Source organism: Phoca vitulina, unplaced genomic scaffold, assembly GCF_004348235.1.
Source record: "Phoca vitulina isolate PV1807 unplaced genomic scaffold, GSC_HSeal_1.0 scaffold5, whole genome shotgun sequence".
Classification (NCBI taxonomy): Eukaryota; Metazoa; Chordata; class Mammalia; order Carnivora; family Phocidae; genus Phoca; species Phoca vitulina.
Window position 1 is genome coordinate 68,985,640 of NW_022589708.1, and position 17,013 is coordinate 69,002,652.

At 40.0% G+C, this 17,013-nt stretch overlaps 1 protein-coding gene across 11 annotated transcripts in view; it reads right to left on the reverse strand.

Moving 5' to 3' along the window:
• FRY (FRY microtubule binding protein) overlaps positions 1-17,013 on the reverse strand; it is a 426,749-nt gene that overhangs the window by 205,312 nt on the left and 204,424 nt on the right. For 10 of the 11 annotated variants that reach the window (XM_032403234.1, XM_032403231.1, XM_032403233.1 and 7 more), the window contains one exon: positions 6,400-6,599. In XM_032403234.1, coding sequence (XP_032259125.1) covers positions 6,400-6,599 — 200 coding nt within the window. Of the gene's footprint in view, positions 1-6,399; positions 6,600-14,670; positions 15,029-17,013 lie in introns of those variants that run through there. The other variant, XM_032403241.1, reaches the window with a different exon arrangement.

The window sequence follows — 17,013 nt, forward strand, 5'->3', positions numbered from 1 at the left end:
AGACATGGGGACATGGGGTGTGTGTGTGTGTGTGTGTGCTAAAGATGAATCAGACAGTTATTGCCTCTAAGGAACTTACTGTCTAGTATAGTGTTTCTTCAACTTTAAAAAATCTGTATCTCCCACCCACCTGCCATGAAAATATATATTTTACACTGTGGTCTGATATACATACATGTGACTCAAAGTTTTGTAAAGCGTTATTTACCCTTAAAACCTATAATGTACTCTGATATTCTCTTTCTTTTTTAAAATTTTTTATTAAGATTTTTATTTATTTTTATTTGACAGAGAGAGCACAAGTAGGGGGAGCAGCAGAGGAAGAGGGAGAAGCAGGCTCCCCACTGAGCAGGGAGCCTGATGCTGGGCTCGATCCAGGACCCTGGGATCATGACCTGAGCCGAAAGCAGATGCTTAACCGACTGAGCCACCCAGGCAGCCCTACTCTGATATTTTCTATTCTAGTCTATTCTAATACTCTAGTTCAATAAACATGGTACAGTTTGTTTGAGAGAATGATACAGTGCTTCAGATAGAGATTTAGAGGTGTGTATATTCACATCTACATAGCTGTATGTAGTCAGCAGGGAAGAAATCAAGTAAACTTTTTCAGATGATGAGGTACTTGAGCGGGACCTTGGAACATAGGCTAAAAGACAGGCAGGAGGAAGAGGTAAGAGGCCATCCAGGAAGGAGGCAGCAGGCAGAAATGCACAGTGGCAGGCAGGCATGGAATTGAAACATGGGTTGGTAAAGGTGCAGGGTCAGGAATTAAGACACACTGTAGCCAACTCAAGGAGTGCAAGGGTGTGAAATAAAGGTTTTGAACAAGGAAATGAAAGGGACAGGGTTGTATTTAGGGAAGATTCATCAGACAGGATCAGAAGAGGAATTGGTGACAATTCCCTCACTCTTCCTTTCATGCACTTTGAAGCCACTCCGCCTTGCCATGGAACTTCTGCTTGCAATGAGCCTCACTGTGCAAAGGCCCACCCTGGCCTTATCTGCACGAGAAGCAAACCAAGAATTCTGCAGAAGACTGGCAGGAAAAGGGACTAAGGAAACTAAAATCTCACATGCTATAAACACCTGGAAATACTGAATGAAATGTAAGATTTTTTTTTAAATGCAGAAATAAGTTCACCAGAAAGAAAAAGGGAAATGAAAAGCAAGAAGACATGAGGTGACAAAGTGGCTGCACAGGGAGAGGACTATTGGTCTCATTACGCTGGAGGCCTTTTTTGTTGCCCACTTGGGGACAGGAAACAAAGCTGTGGGCCTTGAGAGGTGGGACACTGGAAATAAGACACTTACAGAAAGTCTGGTGCTAAAAACAAAACAATACATAGAGAAAAATCTATCCATTGGCACAGGAAGATAAAAAGATATTCCAATAGTCCTTGCCTGGGTTTGGGTAAAAATAGCAACAACATCTTCCCCGAATATTTGAAATCAGAGTCTCAAGTCTTACATGAATTTGGGGTTTACCTGTATCACCTTTTAGGTGCATAAACTCCCAAGCCAACATAATATTTGGCCCCAGATAGTGATAACTCTGGAGGTAATCTAAAAGAAGACACAAAAAATGTAGTTTAAGGTGATCAAAGACATAAAATAGAAATCATAAACTTAAGGAACAAAATACACCTAACTAGATTTTATTTTATTTTTTAATTTATTTTTTAAAGATTTTATTTATTTATTTGAGAGAGAGAGTGAGAGAGAGCACGAACAGAGGGAGAGGGAGAAGCAGACTCCCCACTGAGGGAGATATGGGGGTGAGCCAGGGGGTTAGAGAGAGCCAGATATGGGGGTGAATCCTGGGACGGTGGGATCATGACCTGAGCAGAAGGCAGATGCTTAACCAACTGAGCCACCCAGGCACCCCCTAACTAGATTTTAAAAGAGAACCAACAGCACTTCCAAAAATGAAAAATAGAGTCACCAAAATTATAATTCTTAACGGGCAAGTTAAACAACTGATTAGACACAGCCCAAGAGAATGTTAATTGAGGATGGACATGAGAAAATTACTCAGAATGCAGTAGCAAGAGACAAGAGGCAGAAATAATAAAAGAAGGGTAAAAAAGATATGAAATATAGCATAAGGTCCAAAATACATCTAATAGGAATACCAGAAAAAGAAGGAAAGTGGAGGAATGGCAATATTCAAGTAATTAATGGCTAAGAATTTTCCAGAATTGATAGAAGATATAAACCCTCAATTCAAGAAGCATGGGAGTCTCAAACAAGAAAATAAAAATAACTCCACATCCAAATAGAGTGTAGTCAAACTGAAGAACACTATAGACAAAGAGAAAAACCAGAAAAGCAAATAGGGAACAAAATCAATCATCCAGAAATAACAAATCAGCCAAAGACTTTGCAACAGCAATGTTAGTGGGAACATAGTGAATTATATCGCCAGAAGTCTAGGGGGAGGAATAAATGTCAAACTAGAATTCTATTCCCAGCTGAACTACCATGGACTGCTGAGGGAGAAATAAAGACCTCTTAGATAAACAAGACCAAGTGATTTACCACCCACCGACTCTTATTTAAAGAACTACAAAACACATATTTTGGGAAGAAGAAAATTTAAACAGAGGGAAAGAGTAGGAGGCAAAAGGAATGAGCATCCATTGTATTATTTTGTATACTTTTCTGATTTGAAATAAAAATATAAAAAAAAGCCACAGATGACCCAATTTAGCTTGTTTAAGACCCTTTGCTTGGGAAAGGTAAAGTAATGGTAAGACTGGATAAGAGCGAATGCTATCAACTAACCCCATGAAGCAATAAAAGTAGAATAAAATTATTGATTAATCCATAAATATCAATAAATATGACCTAAGCATCTTCTGAGCAAAAAGAACAATACTGTTAACCCAGTAAAAGATGTTTACAAAGAAAAAAAATCTAAAATTTAATTTTGGCAGAACATCTTTATTTCCTGTCCTTTTTTTTTATCATTAAAGTTAGCTATTTGGATATTAGAAATTCACAAATACAACTTTAATTTAATATTTTGTGTAACTGTCTAATTGATGTGGAATTTTGAAGAATTTAGGCTTTTTTTTTTAAAGATTTTATTTATTTATTTGACAGAGAGAGACACAGCGAGAGGGAACAAAAGCCGGGGGAGTGGGAGAGGGAGAAGCAGGCTTCCCGCGGAGCAGGGACCCTGATGCAGGGCTCGATCCCAGGACTCTGGGATCATGACCTGAGCAGAAGGCAGACACTCAACGACTGAGCCACCCAGGCACCCCAAGAATTTGGTCTTTTAAAAGTAAACTGAAAAGTACAGATTCCAGAGGATTGCCACGTAATAAATCTATACTTCCAACTTTTTGAAAATTATCCTTACTACTCCCATACACGTTTTAATTACATCAAAGATAATAGAATACAATTTTGTGATTTAATACAAACCTACATAAACTCAGGCTTTTAAAGGATTCAGTGTCTTTCACATAGACCTAACTCAGCAATAAAAATAGTAGGGGACATTTATTGGAATTAACTTTAACCATATTATACATACATCAAAAATAACACCTCTTGCTATGGCTACAGAACAAAATGTAAAATGCACATTAACATTTTTTGAATCCAGTAGCAAGCCACAGAATCTACTCACACTTAATTGTCTCATAAGTAAGCAAATACAAGGACAAAAATTACTAAGCATTTTCCAGCAGACCAAAAATGGAAATGGCACGGAAGCTTGCATTTCTGCCAAAAAATACAAGGGGAATAAATAGTCCCTTTTTATAAAAAGCAACAATACTAAAAATTGATTGATACATTTCTTGAGCTAAAAACATAATGTTCATCTACTTGGCCCTCAGCATCTGGTGGACTCTCATCCTTGGCGCACCATGAAGATTTGCTGATGAACAGGACTTAACACTGTTTCTTTTTTCTTGTTTGGGGGCATTTAAGTTATCTCACTGAAAGGAACAAAAACGCTTACCTCTAATTAAAAGAATGCTGTGGCACATATTAGTTGTTCAGACATAATGTTTACTCCAAGAAGAAAATGCTACACATATAAATTCCAAGCTAGTAATGATGAGAAAGTTAAACCCAAACTATTTTACTTCGTAAATTCTCAAATAATGACATATAAACTATTACTTTGGAAAGACGGATGGCTCAGAAAGTGTCAGGGCCTAGCCTTTTTAGCATCTCTTTCAACTTTTGTAGAACTTCCCTATTCCTTAGGGCAAATCACCATGGCAATTTCAGAGAACCCTGATCTGCCACTGTTAAGAAGTGAAAGAACTCTTCTTTGGGGCTTCCCACTCTCTGCTCCTTAAACTCCCCCATGACCTCTGGAGCAAGGTGGCTTCTCACCCTCCACCAGGGGAGACAGGCTGCACAGCCTCAGCATCTCTTGAGGTGTTTGGAGGGTTCCAAGAATCAGCACAATTTGGGGCAATGAGAACTTGGGTACTGGATTTTTGGTCGATTCAAGTTATAGGACAGCCCTGTGTTGGTTTGTTTTAAGACATTAAAGAAGGTATCTGCAGATGAGGATGACCATGTAAAGACCGGCAACAGAATGTAGAGAGTTCAGAGGTGGGCTCTGAAGGCATCCAGCCTGAGTTCAAGTCAACACCGTGAGACCTTGGGCAATTACTTTGCCCTCTGTGTGCCAACATTTCCCATCTGTAAATGGGGATATAAATACTACCTACCTAAGGTCACTGTGAAGATTAAAGGACACAATAAATTAAGCCCAGTGCCTGGCACATAGTAATTACTCCAGGAATACTAGCTATTATTATTATCAAGTAAGGGTAGCAGAAAAATTAAAAAAAAAAAAAAAGAGTGGATAGGGAAAAGGTACTGTACTAAGGTTTAATTTAAAGGATTAGAACTATAAAACCAAGAAGCGTTCTATAAAATAGGAAGCTAGAATTCATAAAGATAACTTCCATTGGTTTAATAAAAGCGTTATTTATTTATTTGTCAGAGAGAGAGAGAAAGAGAGCATAAGCAGGGGGAGTGGGAGAGGGAGAAGCAGGCTTCCTGCTGAGCAGGGAGCCTGATGTGGGGCTCGATCCCAGGACCCTGGGGTCATGACCTGAACAGAAGGCAGACGCTTAACTGACTGAGCCATCCAGGCATCCCTCTAAATAAAAACTTTAAAATGCAAAACTTGTAACTTTCAGGCAACCACATATTTAACAAATATTCTTGAATTTTGATTCCCAAACCTTAAATTGTGATTCTTACAAAGGTCATTTTTCCTTTTTTTCTTTTTTTTTTTTTTAAGAGAGGAAGAGTGGGGGCAATTAGGGGCAGAGGGAGAGGAAGAGAGAGAATCTCAAGCAGACTCCATGCTGAGCGCAGAACCCAATGTGGGGCTTGATCTCACGACCCTGAGATCATGACCTGAGCCAAAACCAAGAGTCCGACGCTTAACCAGCTGAGCCACCCGGGCGCCCCACAAAGGTTATTTTTAAGAGATGATGTTGAGCATCATCCATTACGTATTTTTTTAAAGACTTGCATTGTGGGTTCAATAATATTATATTCAATTATTTTAAGCCCTGATGCGGTAAAGCCAACCTCACATCATCCTCTCATGCCCCAGTATCCTCTCCAGAGGTACAAAGCCGAGCTTCAGAGAAAAAGCTGTGTCATTCTGAATTCCTTTCTTTTCTCTTATTGTGTGTGTCCCGCGAAGGTCAGAAAACAAGTAATCTGAATCTACCAATTGGACTTTTCTTCCTTCCTGACTGTCCTTTTGAGATTCAGGACTCTGTCTGTAGAGCCCTTGTTAGAGCAATTCACATCAGGCTGAAACACATGCCTTATTTTGTAGCAGAATCATCTGCAAAGAAAGATACTGACGTCCAAGGACATTATCTGTCTAATAAGAGACCTAAAGGTAAGTGAGCCGAGAATTTCCTGTCCTCCAAGTTTCAGAAAACAAAGAGGTGTTTCTGAATGACTCACCAAATAACTTCCTCAGACAATAGATCACTGAGACCATGTGTTCTCAAACTGGGAGTCCAGGCAGCCACTTGAAGAATGATTTTTTTTTCTCATTTACTTTAAAAACAGACAAAGGATTTTCACTAAAGTATATATACATAGCAGAAACCCTGGACACAAGTTTTCTAGGATTCATACTTATTGCTAAATTATGCTTATTAGTCTTAAATGTAGTAGTGAAGCATGCTACTTAAATGTATTTGCCAAGGATTGTTTTGAAGTCCTTGACTCTTTTTTTTTTTCTTAAATCAGGAAGCTTAATTATAACCTTTTAAAAAATTACCTATGGTATCAAAAACACTTTGGGAAATCCATCTTTTCTTGGAGCTGTAAAATCTACAATATTTAGTGTAAAGATGAATTGGAAAGGGTGTCGTGGCACGTACTCACCAGAGGTTCTGCCATAATGATACGAATCTTACGCTCAGCCTGAGTGGTGAAGTTGACAAATAAACTCTTGAGAACATATTCTCCTGGTTTGCTGTCTGGGTCCACATTGATAGGTAACATGGTTGGCGGCCCTTTCTCTCTTTGCGTGCCAGAAACAGGTGGAACTGGAGGCTTGATATAACCGTTGCCAACTGGAGAAGCTGAAAAATAGGACAGATGTTCTTATTGGCTGAAAATAACATCATAAATATCCAGACTGGCTGGTTTAAAACATAAACATAAGGATACGAATCGTATCAAGAATGCTGCACTTCATGTCCTAACTTGGCCTTATTCTTTAGGAATACTGTCAGAATTTAATTATTTTGATTACATTAAGTTTGCATTACGCCATGTTTGATAATCTCGAAGTACTTCTGGTTACCACATTGCTTTAGGTAAATTACCTTAGTAGCATGCAGTACAGCTGAGAAATCCTACAGCATTTAAGATGTTTTTTGCTTCTTTTTTATGTCCCAGGGAAATGGACTAAGGAAATGTATGTGGGGAAAAAAAAGTCATTTCTTGTTCTGGTTTTCCTAATGGCCCGACCTCTCTGTGCTTTATTCTAATAATGGAAAAGGCTCTGGGGGTGGCGGCTTCCAGACTTTTCCATGAGCCCAGAAGTTTCAGAAACCCAGCTGGCTCTTGCCCCTGAAAGAGATGTTCCTCTTGAAAGATATAAGGCTCAGGCAGTGCCCCATCTACGCCATTCAAGGTGTAGGTTTAACTCTTCACTCGTGCCACCCTTCAGTTCAAGTTAGGATGCTTCTTCTCACCCGTCATGAAATGTGCAGATTCCCTATTTGGATTAGATCTGGAATCGAGGCAGTTGTCAGAGTCCCCAGTAAGTGGTCTCCGTTCAGAGTGCAACAGAATCAGTTATTTTAATTTGAGAGAGAAAACAAATTTTATTCGTAAATGAAAATTTCACGTCTCTCCACTTTGTACTATACCTTGGCATGTCAAACTCTAACACGTACCACCTCCTTTACCTAGGTACTTGTGAGATGGTCAGGTATGACAGGTTTCTTTCTTCAGTAAAAGAAATGGTAAAAGTTAAACGTGGTTAGGACAGAGGCATCAGAAGCGCTAAGGACAGGATGATGATAAAGTAGAATTTTTTTTTAAGGAAGACCATCTAGTTCTGGATGACTGGATACATAGATTAAGGAAGAGAGTGAAGAAAAAAGTGAATTTCTAGTTTGGATACTGGTTTGGATATCAAGAGGATGGTGGTGTATCTTTGATAATAAAAGAGAAAAAAGTCCTAGATCCAGGAAAGCCGAATACTTTTCTCAAAATGACAAATAAATTCAAGGCTTCTCCTCCCTTCTTTCTATCCCAAGCAAAATTCTGAGGAAGCCAAGCAAAAATTGTATTTATTTCATTGAATGACAAACCTGTCCTCATGTTAGGGTATAGGTTTCTCCCTCCTCTTTCCTCCTCTTTCCCTATGCCCCTTCCTCTCTATTCCATTTAACCTGCCATACAGGTGAGGGGTAACTTATATCTGGAGGGTCTTCCCATAACTCAACTACCACTAAACTTCATGGTCTCTCCAGTTATAAAAATAAAATATGTCTTAGGTACAGTATTCCATTTCTTCTCCATTCTTATGAGCTCCATCCTAGTCCAGGCCCTTGGAGATTTAAGGCTTGATGATTATAGCAACGCCTTTGCTGACTTTCTTTCACTCATTTTCCTTTCGTCCCCATGGCTTTAATATAACATTTTTCTGCTCAAGATTTTCAGTGGCTCTTAATTATCATCCAGCCTCAAACACATGGCCTGCTTTTGACAGCCTTCTGTAGATTGCCTGAACCCAGCACCTGAGTCATACTGATGCCCTCGTAAGCACACTGTTCTCCCTTGTGCCTCCTTTCCACTCTTTTCTGCTCATCTAATTCTCTTGTCCTTTCAGAACCATGTCTACATCCATGTCCACAAAACCTACCTTCACCAGGCCACCCTTCACTGATAAGTATGTATTAAAAGATTTAAACATTTAACTCACACTCTTTGGCATTGTACATCCTACATTACCTAAGACAAGACTCTGAAGACAGTGGACAAGTGAAGTGATTATCAGTTGGTCCCATAGTTTATCCCAGGTGTGGACCTATAACCGAACCATATATTCTGCTACATGTATACCCCTGAAAGTTTCCCAACAAGACTGTCACCTCCTGGTCTAATACAGAGTTCTTCACACAGATAATACTCAATAGATCTCCTTAAATAACTACCTAAAGTGACAGCTTACTTTATTTCTGTACATCTTGAAGTGATTCATAGGGAGGGAGCTCTCGGAGAAGAATCCGGCGTTAGAATCTTTAAAGGAAGAGGGTGCGGTATTTGTAATCGAGAGTCATTAGTTAAACGGTGCTCCAAGCAGCTCCCTAAAAGGCATGACTTATTCTAATTGGACACATTCAAAATCAGGTGATGCCAATTAAGTGCTGGTCATCCCTCTGCTTTACCTGCTTCTGTCTCAGTGCAGGTGTCTTTTGGAAGTGGGAAGCCTCCCAAGGCCAACTTACAGAGCGACATAAGGTCTCCATGAGATATCTTCCTAATGTTATCAAGGGCATTGTGCCATAGGCCTGGAAACTGGAATATAAACCAAGAAAGTCTAGGTGAAGGGCAATCTTTCATTCTCTTTAGTTTTCCTCAGGATTTAATCCATTTCTAGAAGTCAGCACGAATCAGGTTGATGTAATATAAAATTGCAAGATCAGATCCATAATTATAAGACTCTGGGGCCCAAAAGTCATAACCACAGTGAGAGGATTTGTCATAAGGGCGACCTCTGGCAGGCCGCCTGCAACGTTGCATTTTGAACCAGAGAGCCGAAATCCAGATACCCGGAATGTCTCTCAGACGAATATTCCATTTAAATGGCCAAAGTACCAAGTCATTGCTGTCAGAAAAAAACCTGAGTCCCCTGTACTTCAAAACCAGACATCCTTGTGAGTACAAAAGTCTGCATAGCCTTAGCGAGCTGGAACTAGCCTAGCCCAGCAGAGCCCTGTGCCAGCACTGAAGGAGATTCAAGGGGAGGGGGCCCATCACTCCTGCTTCAAACCCATCCGCTGGGCAGACGGAGACGCAGTAACATTCAATGGGGTAAGCGTCCTTGAACAAGATCCGCTCTGTTTTAATAACTCCTCTTCATCCTACCCTAATTAATTCATAACAAACCCTAGCCTTTTGTCAGAATGATTTTCAAAAGTAAACATAAGACATAGCACCTTTCAGTAACTCAGTTATCTGGTGACAATATAATTGAGCACCAGGAAGCCCATGTTCTCTGGTAGTCAAAATTGAGTCCCAAAGTCCATACTAGTCCAAACACTAGAACATCACTATAAGAAAGACATCGTTAGATTCTCCCTCTGCCCTTGCTTGCTTTTAATCTACACACAATTAAGATCACTACATCAAAAACTAATGATGTACTGTATGGTGACTAACATAATAAAATTAAATTAAATTAAAAAAAATCAATGGTCTAGTTTTTAAGTTCACGAGGTCTGGAAACAGAAAATTACGAGGGAAAGAGACAACATCTCTGGGTACAAACTCCAAGAGCAAAAGAAGGAAAAAAAAATGGCACTACGCTAAAAAGCCTCCTAAACTTAAAAATGAACTTGCGTAAAGTCGATCATGACTATTTTACATTGCATAAAGGGCCACAGAATCAGACACTCCGACAGGTGTGGGGACAGTGATGTGTCCATCTGGCATGTTGTCACAACTAAGATTCATGACGAAGACCCTAACTCCTAGGGAAAGGCTATAGGATGTTTGATAGTCCTGTACCAGAGAAGGTGGGGAAAAAGAGTGATGTAGATTTCCAAAAGATAAGCCTACAAAAATGGTTTGGGTGTACAAAGAATTTAGAATTAAGCTTAAGAATTTCGCTCTGAAGAATTACATCTCTTTCCGCATAGGGTCTGATTTGTAACTGGAACTTAGTTTTGATGGAAACCGACACACTGCCAATTTCAGGAACAGCCACGCTTCGGCCCCTTTCCTGATCTGCCAATGCAGACGGCTCCTGTTTGAATCAATTCTTCCCCACCGACAGTGTTTCCACTGCTTTCTGTCCAGCCGGGCAAGCAAGTCCGCCCACCGTTGGGGGTCCAGGTCAGGATTCCCTCCCGACCTGGCGGGGTCTGGGCCACCCAGCCGCCCCCATGGCGGCGCCTCTGGGAATAGGGATCCCTGCTCATGAAAGGGTTCTGACAGGTCACCGTTACCTCATCTTCCCCACCTAAAAATACATGTTGAAGGAACAATTTCATTTGCTAGATTGAAAACTGCTCTCATTTAAATTTCCTGCAGGGGATACATTTTTGAGCTTCATCTTCATCTGCTTTTATCCTCTCTCCTTTTCTTCTTCAGTTCATCTTCCCATCTGCACACATCAGCTCAATGTCCCTAGGAAGTCACCCAAACTGGGGTTCCTGTGGGTGGGGAGCTGAGGTGGGGGCCCTGAAGAAGAGCATCGCGTTCAGCTATTGACCAGGACCCTACTTATCGAATCTTTTGGAAATTTGCTTTCTTTTTAGATTTTCTCATTTACATTTTAATCTTGCATTTAACACGTTCGAATTTTTCTCCATTGCATTCTTGTATCTTAAATGGGTTTTGTTGATATTATTATTTTATTCCAAATTCTGTTTCTATTTGGTTCTGCTGGATGGCTCCAGGGGCTGCTTTCTCTCTTTCTCTGGGTCTCTATTTCTTACAGTGAACAGGCTCCATTCCTTCATCTGTACGAAGTCTCTTTTTGGCTTTTGTGGCCCATTCATTACTTCTTTTTTAGATCTATTTCTGACTGCAAGCGATGATCTTTCGAACATGACTATTTTTTTCCCAGTGTCATTGCCTAATAGCTTGCCTTTTAGGCTGGCCGCTTTTAGCTGGCTAAGGTCTTCAGTACACTTTCCCTGAATTACCAACATTTCCAGGAATTACTAACTTCCTAACTGCAACACCAATACAAACACCCCACAACTCATAGTTCAGCTACGTTTTTATTATGTCACCGAAAGGAAAGTTAATGTCATAATGAGTTTCCTCATATGAACGTCCCAGAGGCTAAAAGTGGCACTGTTTGTTACAGGAAAACAACTGGTTTTCTCAGTCAGATTTTCAGTGAAGTTAATACCATCACTCTTTACAGGCTATCATTCATTCATTCATTCATTCATTCATTCATTCATTTCCACCAATATTTATTTAACGAGTACTTAGGTTTCACTCACTCTTCTAGGCAGTGGGAAGATAGCAGTGAATAGAACAGATGGTTCCTGCCCTCACGGAGTTTACGGTTTGCTGAGGCAGGGCCATGCAATCAGCAATTTTGTGTACACACACACACACACACACAGATCACAATATGTTCAAAAAGAAAAAAAGGAAAATTAAACAGAGTGAGGGGACAGAGGAATGTTCAAATATTTTAGTTTGGAACTGCTGTGGAGAGGAATGAAAGCTGTGTGTCTTCTTGGTGTCTAAGAAAATCCGAACAAATATTTGGCGTGGGCAGGATCTGCTTTTCCAACCCATCCCTTTGGCCCGCCCATTTCTGTGTCAGTTCTGATTGGGAATGAGAATGTTAACCAGGCTGCAAAGGGCATGACCCAAATGCCCATCCGACACACAGCTCCTCTGCCTCCCTCCATGAAGTATGTGACTCAGGAAAGAGGACCATCTTTGTCTGCTTTGCTCCAGCTTGTAACGATGGACAAGCACAGAGCCAGTTGTTCAAAACACTCAATGCTGTTTCTGATGTTCCCATAACTAGAATCAGCCTCGGAGCATTTGAAATTAAAAAAAAAAAAAAAAAGGTTTCCTGTTCTTTTGAAGTGCCCCTGAGATTATATGGTGGTAATTATTCAAAGTAGCTACTGCTCTTAGAAATGGAGGTTCATTTAAACAACTTTATTTCCCAGAGATCAGTGTAACCTATCTTTCAACACAGGAGTAAATTGATTAGAGTTCTTTGTTCACAGTTGAATATACATTATTCTTTCTGCCAGTTCTCAGGGACTCATTCCTTTTGTAGGTTCTGGGGTCAAATCCCATTAGTACCCAAATGCTGGGATCCTTCTTTAGGACCTGATGTCCACCCCAAATCCCTCTTTTCCCGTAAGACTTCTTTTGTTTACTGGCATTACAGGAACATTTCATAAAACATAACAAACCAAGAATGACGCAGCTACTGTGAGAACATGTCACACTGTGTATAGAAGTATAATAAATTGTCCACTAATGCATTTATGAGGGTGCTTAAGAAATGGCATTTTAAAAGGTACTGCAAATACTCAAAATGACCAGAAACTTTAAAAGTCATGCAAAATAAATTAGGATAAAAAGAAAAAAGTCTTCCAAATGTGATAGGAAGAATTATTTTCCTCTGAAGAGTATGATTAAGAAATGGAAAATGTTGGGGTAAGAAGAAACAATTAGTTTGAGCAATAGAAAAATATTTCTTAACAAAGAGATGGATGATTCCTAATTTTATATATTTCAAAATCAGTCAAGAGAATACAAGGTAAAAATACTCAGAAATGCTTTTTGCCTTGGAAGAAAATATAATCAGTGACACGGTAAGTTCTTCTTAACGAATTTCTATATAATTCTGGTAATGTGAAATGTTCCTCCCAGTTTTGTTGATAAAATGTTCTTCCTTTCTCTTTCACTACTTAGTTCTCTCAGTCCTATAGTTCTATAGTTCTCAAATTGTGTTTCTTCAAGTTTCAGGGTCCATACGATCTCTCTAGGATAATTAATGTCTTTAATCCTCAGAAATAATCCTAGAAGGCCAAACAATCTCACTTTTACAGATAAAAGCATGTAGGTTGAGAGAGATGAAGTGCCTTGCCTAAGGTCACAGAGTGGTTGACCCAGGATCTGATCCCATGTTTCTCTGACAGCATATATTCTGAGCTTCGTGTATGACCCTGAATTTAAAAACAAACCAGTTGTCTATGATGAAGACTGGATAAAGTAAGTTCCCTACTTTGGCCCTGGTATGAGCCAGTTCTGGGACTTTAGGGGATGAAGAAATAAAATATAAATGTTGTGACTTGGAGAATGAAGCTTCCTATAGATTAGTATAGTTGGTGATTTTCTAGAAAGGCTAACATAACTGCCAGCCATGGAGGTCCCTCCTGCAAAGTTGTCTGCCCTCTTAAACTTTAATGCATCTTACAGCCAGTAGAAGGGCTTTGGGAAGGGCTAGGAGTACAAAAAAGGAGTTAAGAAATAAAGGCCCATGGGGCGCCTGGGTGGCTCAGCTGGTTAAGCGTCTGCCTTCAGCTCAGGTCATGATCTTAGGGTCCTGGGATCAAGCCCTGCGGGGAGCCTGCTTCTCCCTCTCCCTCTGTTGATCCCCCTGCTTGTGCTCTGCCCCTCTATCAAATAAATAAATAAAATCTTAAAAAAAAAAGAATTGAAGACCCATAAAATATGTGAAATCTGATTATTGACACACCTTAGAAAGGTCTAGAGACTACCCCTTCCTAGATATACTGATGATATCAACTTTAACTGGTTATTATTCGAACAAGGAGCAACTGAACTTCTGTTCAGTCTGGGGCCTCTCCAAACCATTTTTGTCTTTGGTCTCCCAAAGACTTGATGATACCTGGGAGAGAGTGAAGGAGTTCAATAAAGAGAACAGAAGTATTGCGTTGCTGCCCTTTTTTCTTCGCTCCCTTCCTTTGCCTTCCAGTATTTTATCTGAGAGAAATGACAGTAACACTTCAGTTATTTCCTTTACAAATGTCTGTCATCTGCTAAGATGCAATTACATGGACCTTTCCCGATTTTCAAAGTAGGTACTGTCATCAGAGCCTGAAAGAATGTCTGCCAAGATCTGTGAGCAAAGGAAGATGAGGTTACATTGACATTTCAAGGTCCTTTCTCACCAAAAGAAGATCGAATAACCTGCTAGAGGCAGGATAATCCTGAATTTCAGCTTCCTTCTCCCCAACAAAACCGACAAACTGCTCTAATTCATGTGTCCTTCACTGGCCATCTTCTCTTCCTTCTCTCATTTTCTTTTCCTTTCCATTTCTTCCTCTTCTGGCTTATTTTATGCAGCAAAATCTCATTAATTTGCAACCCATTGAGTCAAACTTTGTGATCACTTGGACAAGGCTTTGCACTTTTTTTTTTTTTAATGTTAACTTTGAAAAAGATATGCTGACTTACAATGTGAATCAGTGGTGATCAGAATCTCTGCACATCAGATTCTCCTGGAAGGCCGGGCCCCACCTGATTCAGTGGGTCTGGGGTGGGGCTCAATAAACTGCATTTTTAACCAGTCCCAGGTTATGCCAAAGTTGCTGGCCTGGGACTATATTGTCTGATGCCTCTGATATAAATAAACGGGAAAACAAAACAATTAATCCAGTTAATAACATTGTTTTTAATTCCATTTGCCTATAGATATGCTTCATTAACTTTAACTAAGTTAATGCTCTTCAGGCAAAACATAGGAAGAACACTGAAAAGGGAGTCAAAGGTCCGAGTGTGGCTCCATGTGACCTTGGGGATGAACTTGCACCAACTGGGCTTCAGTTTCCTCATCTGTTATTCTTTTTTTTTTTTAAAGATTTATTTATTTATTTATTTATTTGACAGAGAGAGACACAGCGAGAGAGGGAACATAAGCAGGGGGAGTGGGAAAGGGAGAAGCAGGCTCCCCGCAGAGCAGGGAGCCCGATACGGGGCTCAATCCCAGGACCCTGGGATCATGACCTGAGCAGAAGGCAGACACCTAACGACTGAGCCACCCAGGTGCCCCTATCTGTTATTCTTAAAGAGGCCAGGCCAGGTTTTCCTTTCTGCACCAATATTCCATGACTATATAAAAATATACACTGAAGGGGCGCCTGGGTGGCTCAGTTGGTTAAGCATCTGCCTTCAGCTCAGGTCACGAGCTGAAGGCAGAGTATATATATATATATATATACAGTTATATATACAATGAAATATTACACAGCCACACAAAGGATGAGCTCATGCTATTTGCAACAACATGGATGCACCTAGAGGTATTCTGCTAAGTGAAATAAGTCAGACTGAAAAAGATCAACTCCATGTGGTTTCACTCACATGTTGAATCTAAAAAAACCCCAAACAAACAAATGAATAAACAAACAAAAAGCAGAATCAGACCTATAAATACAGAGAACAAACTAATGGTGGCTGGAGGGGTACAAGGATGGGCAAAAGGGGTGTCGAGAAGTGAGAGGTACAGGCTTCCAACTGTGAAATGAGTAAGTCACAGGAATGAAAGACACAGCACAGGGAATATAGGTAATAGTACTGTAATAGCTTGTATGGTGACAGATGGGAGCTACACTTGTGGGGAGCATAACATATAAGTTTGTTGAATCACTGTGTTGTACACCTGAAACTGATGTAACATTGTGTGTCAATTATACTCAAATACAAAAATTTTAAAAAATTAACACTTGCCTTCCCTTGAATTAATATGAATTAGGTGAGATTGTATCATCTATCCTCTCTATGGAGGAAGGTTTTACAAATGATCCTAACCCTTCCACTTCTTCTCCGGTTCCACTCACCTTGAGACTGGCAAGTCCCTACACTACAGGTGGACATGTGAGGAAGCCTGCCTTTATTCCTAACTGTAAACCCAACACTTGTGCTGTAATTAAAAAAGAATTATGTACTGAGAGTCTGCCTTTCACAAAACCCTATACTAGGTCTAGTGAAGGACAGAAGCATCATCTCTTTTCTGGGCCACTGATTAGCCAGACATTACGGAATAGATGGCATTTGATCCAGGTCTTAAAGGATGGGTAGGATTCTGATGGGCAGAGAGGAGAAAGGGGCAACCTAGTCAGAGGGAATAGCATGAAAGGTGCATGGAGGCATCTCCTAAGAGTCTCTCCTCGTCCCTCCCTCCCTTTATCCTCCTACCACACAGGCCTATCTTAGCACACATGTTCAAACTTTCTCTTCACTAAGGAACTGTAAAGTCCTTAAGAACAGGACTACATCTTGTCTTTATTCCATGCACTTAGCATAGTGCCTGGAGTAATTAATTAAACAACTGTGCTTACTTAATATTTGTTGAACTGAACCCATCTGATTGTGAATGAAATAACTGAGCAAGTATATATATGAAAAACTTAAATTCCTGAGTCCTATAAAAATAAATAAAAATAAAAATGTAGGTTTCTAGTTCTTACGATTAGAATTAAGGTCTTGAATGGCAAGCCAGTGAGTTTAGACTTTATTTAGAGGACAACTAGGAGCTAGCAGGTTTCTGGGAAGAATGTTGAACTGGGGTTGTGTAGGGTGGGCTAAAGAAGGGCTGTCTGAAGGACAATACAAATTAAAGACCACTGGACCTATTATGAGAAGAAGAATGAAGATGGGAATCTGGATAGGGTCTACTGAAACAGGAAGGAAGATAGTAAGTTAATCTTACACAGATGGACCTAAAGTCCAGTCATATCACCCTTTCCCAATAAAGAAAACATGCAAAATAGATTTCCTGGCGAGATGTTATAATAATTA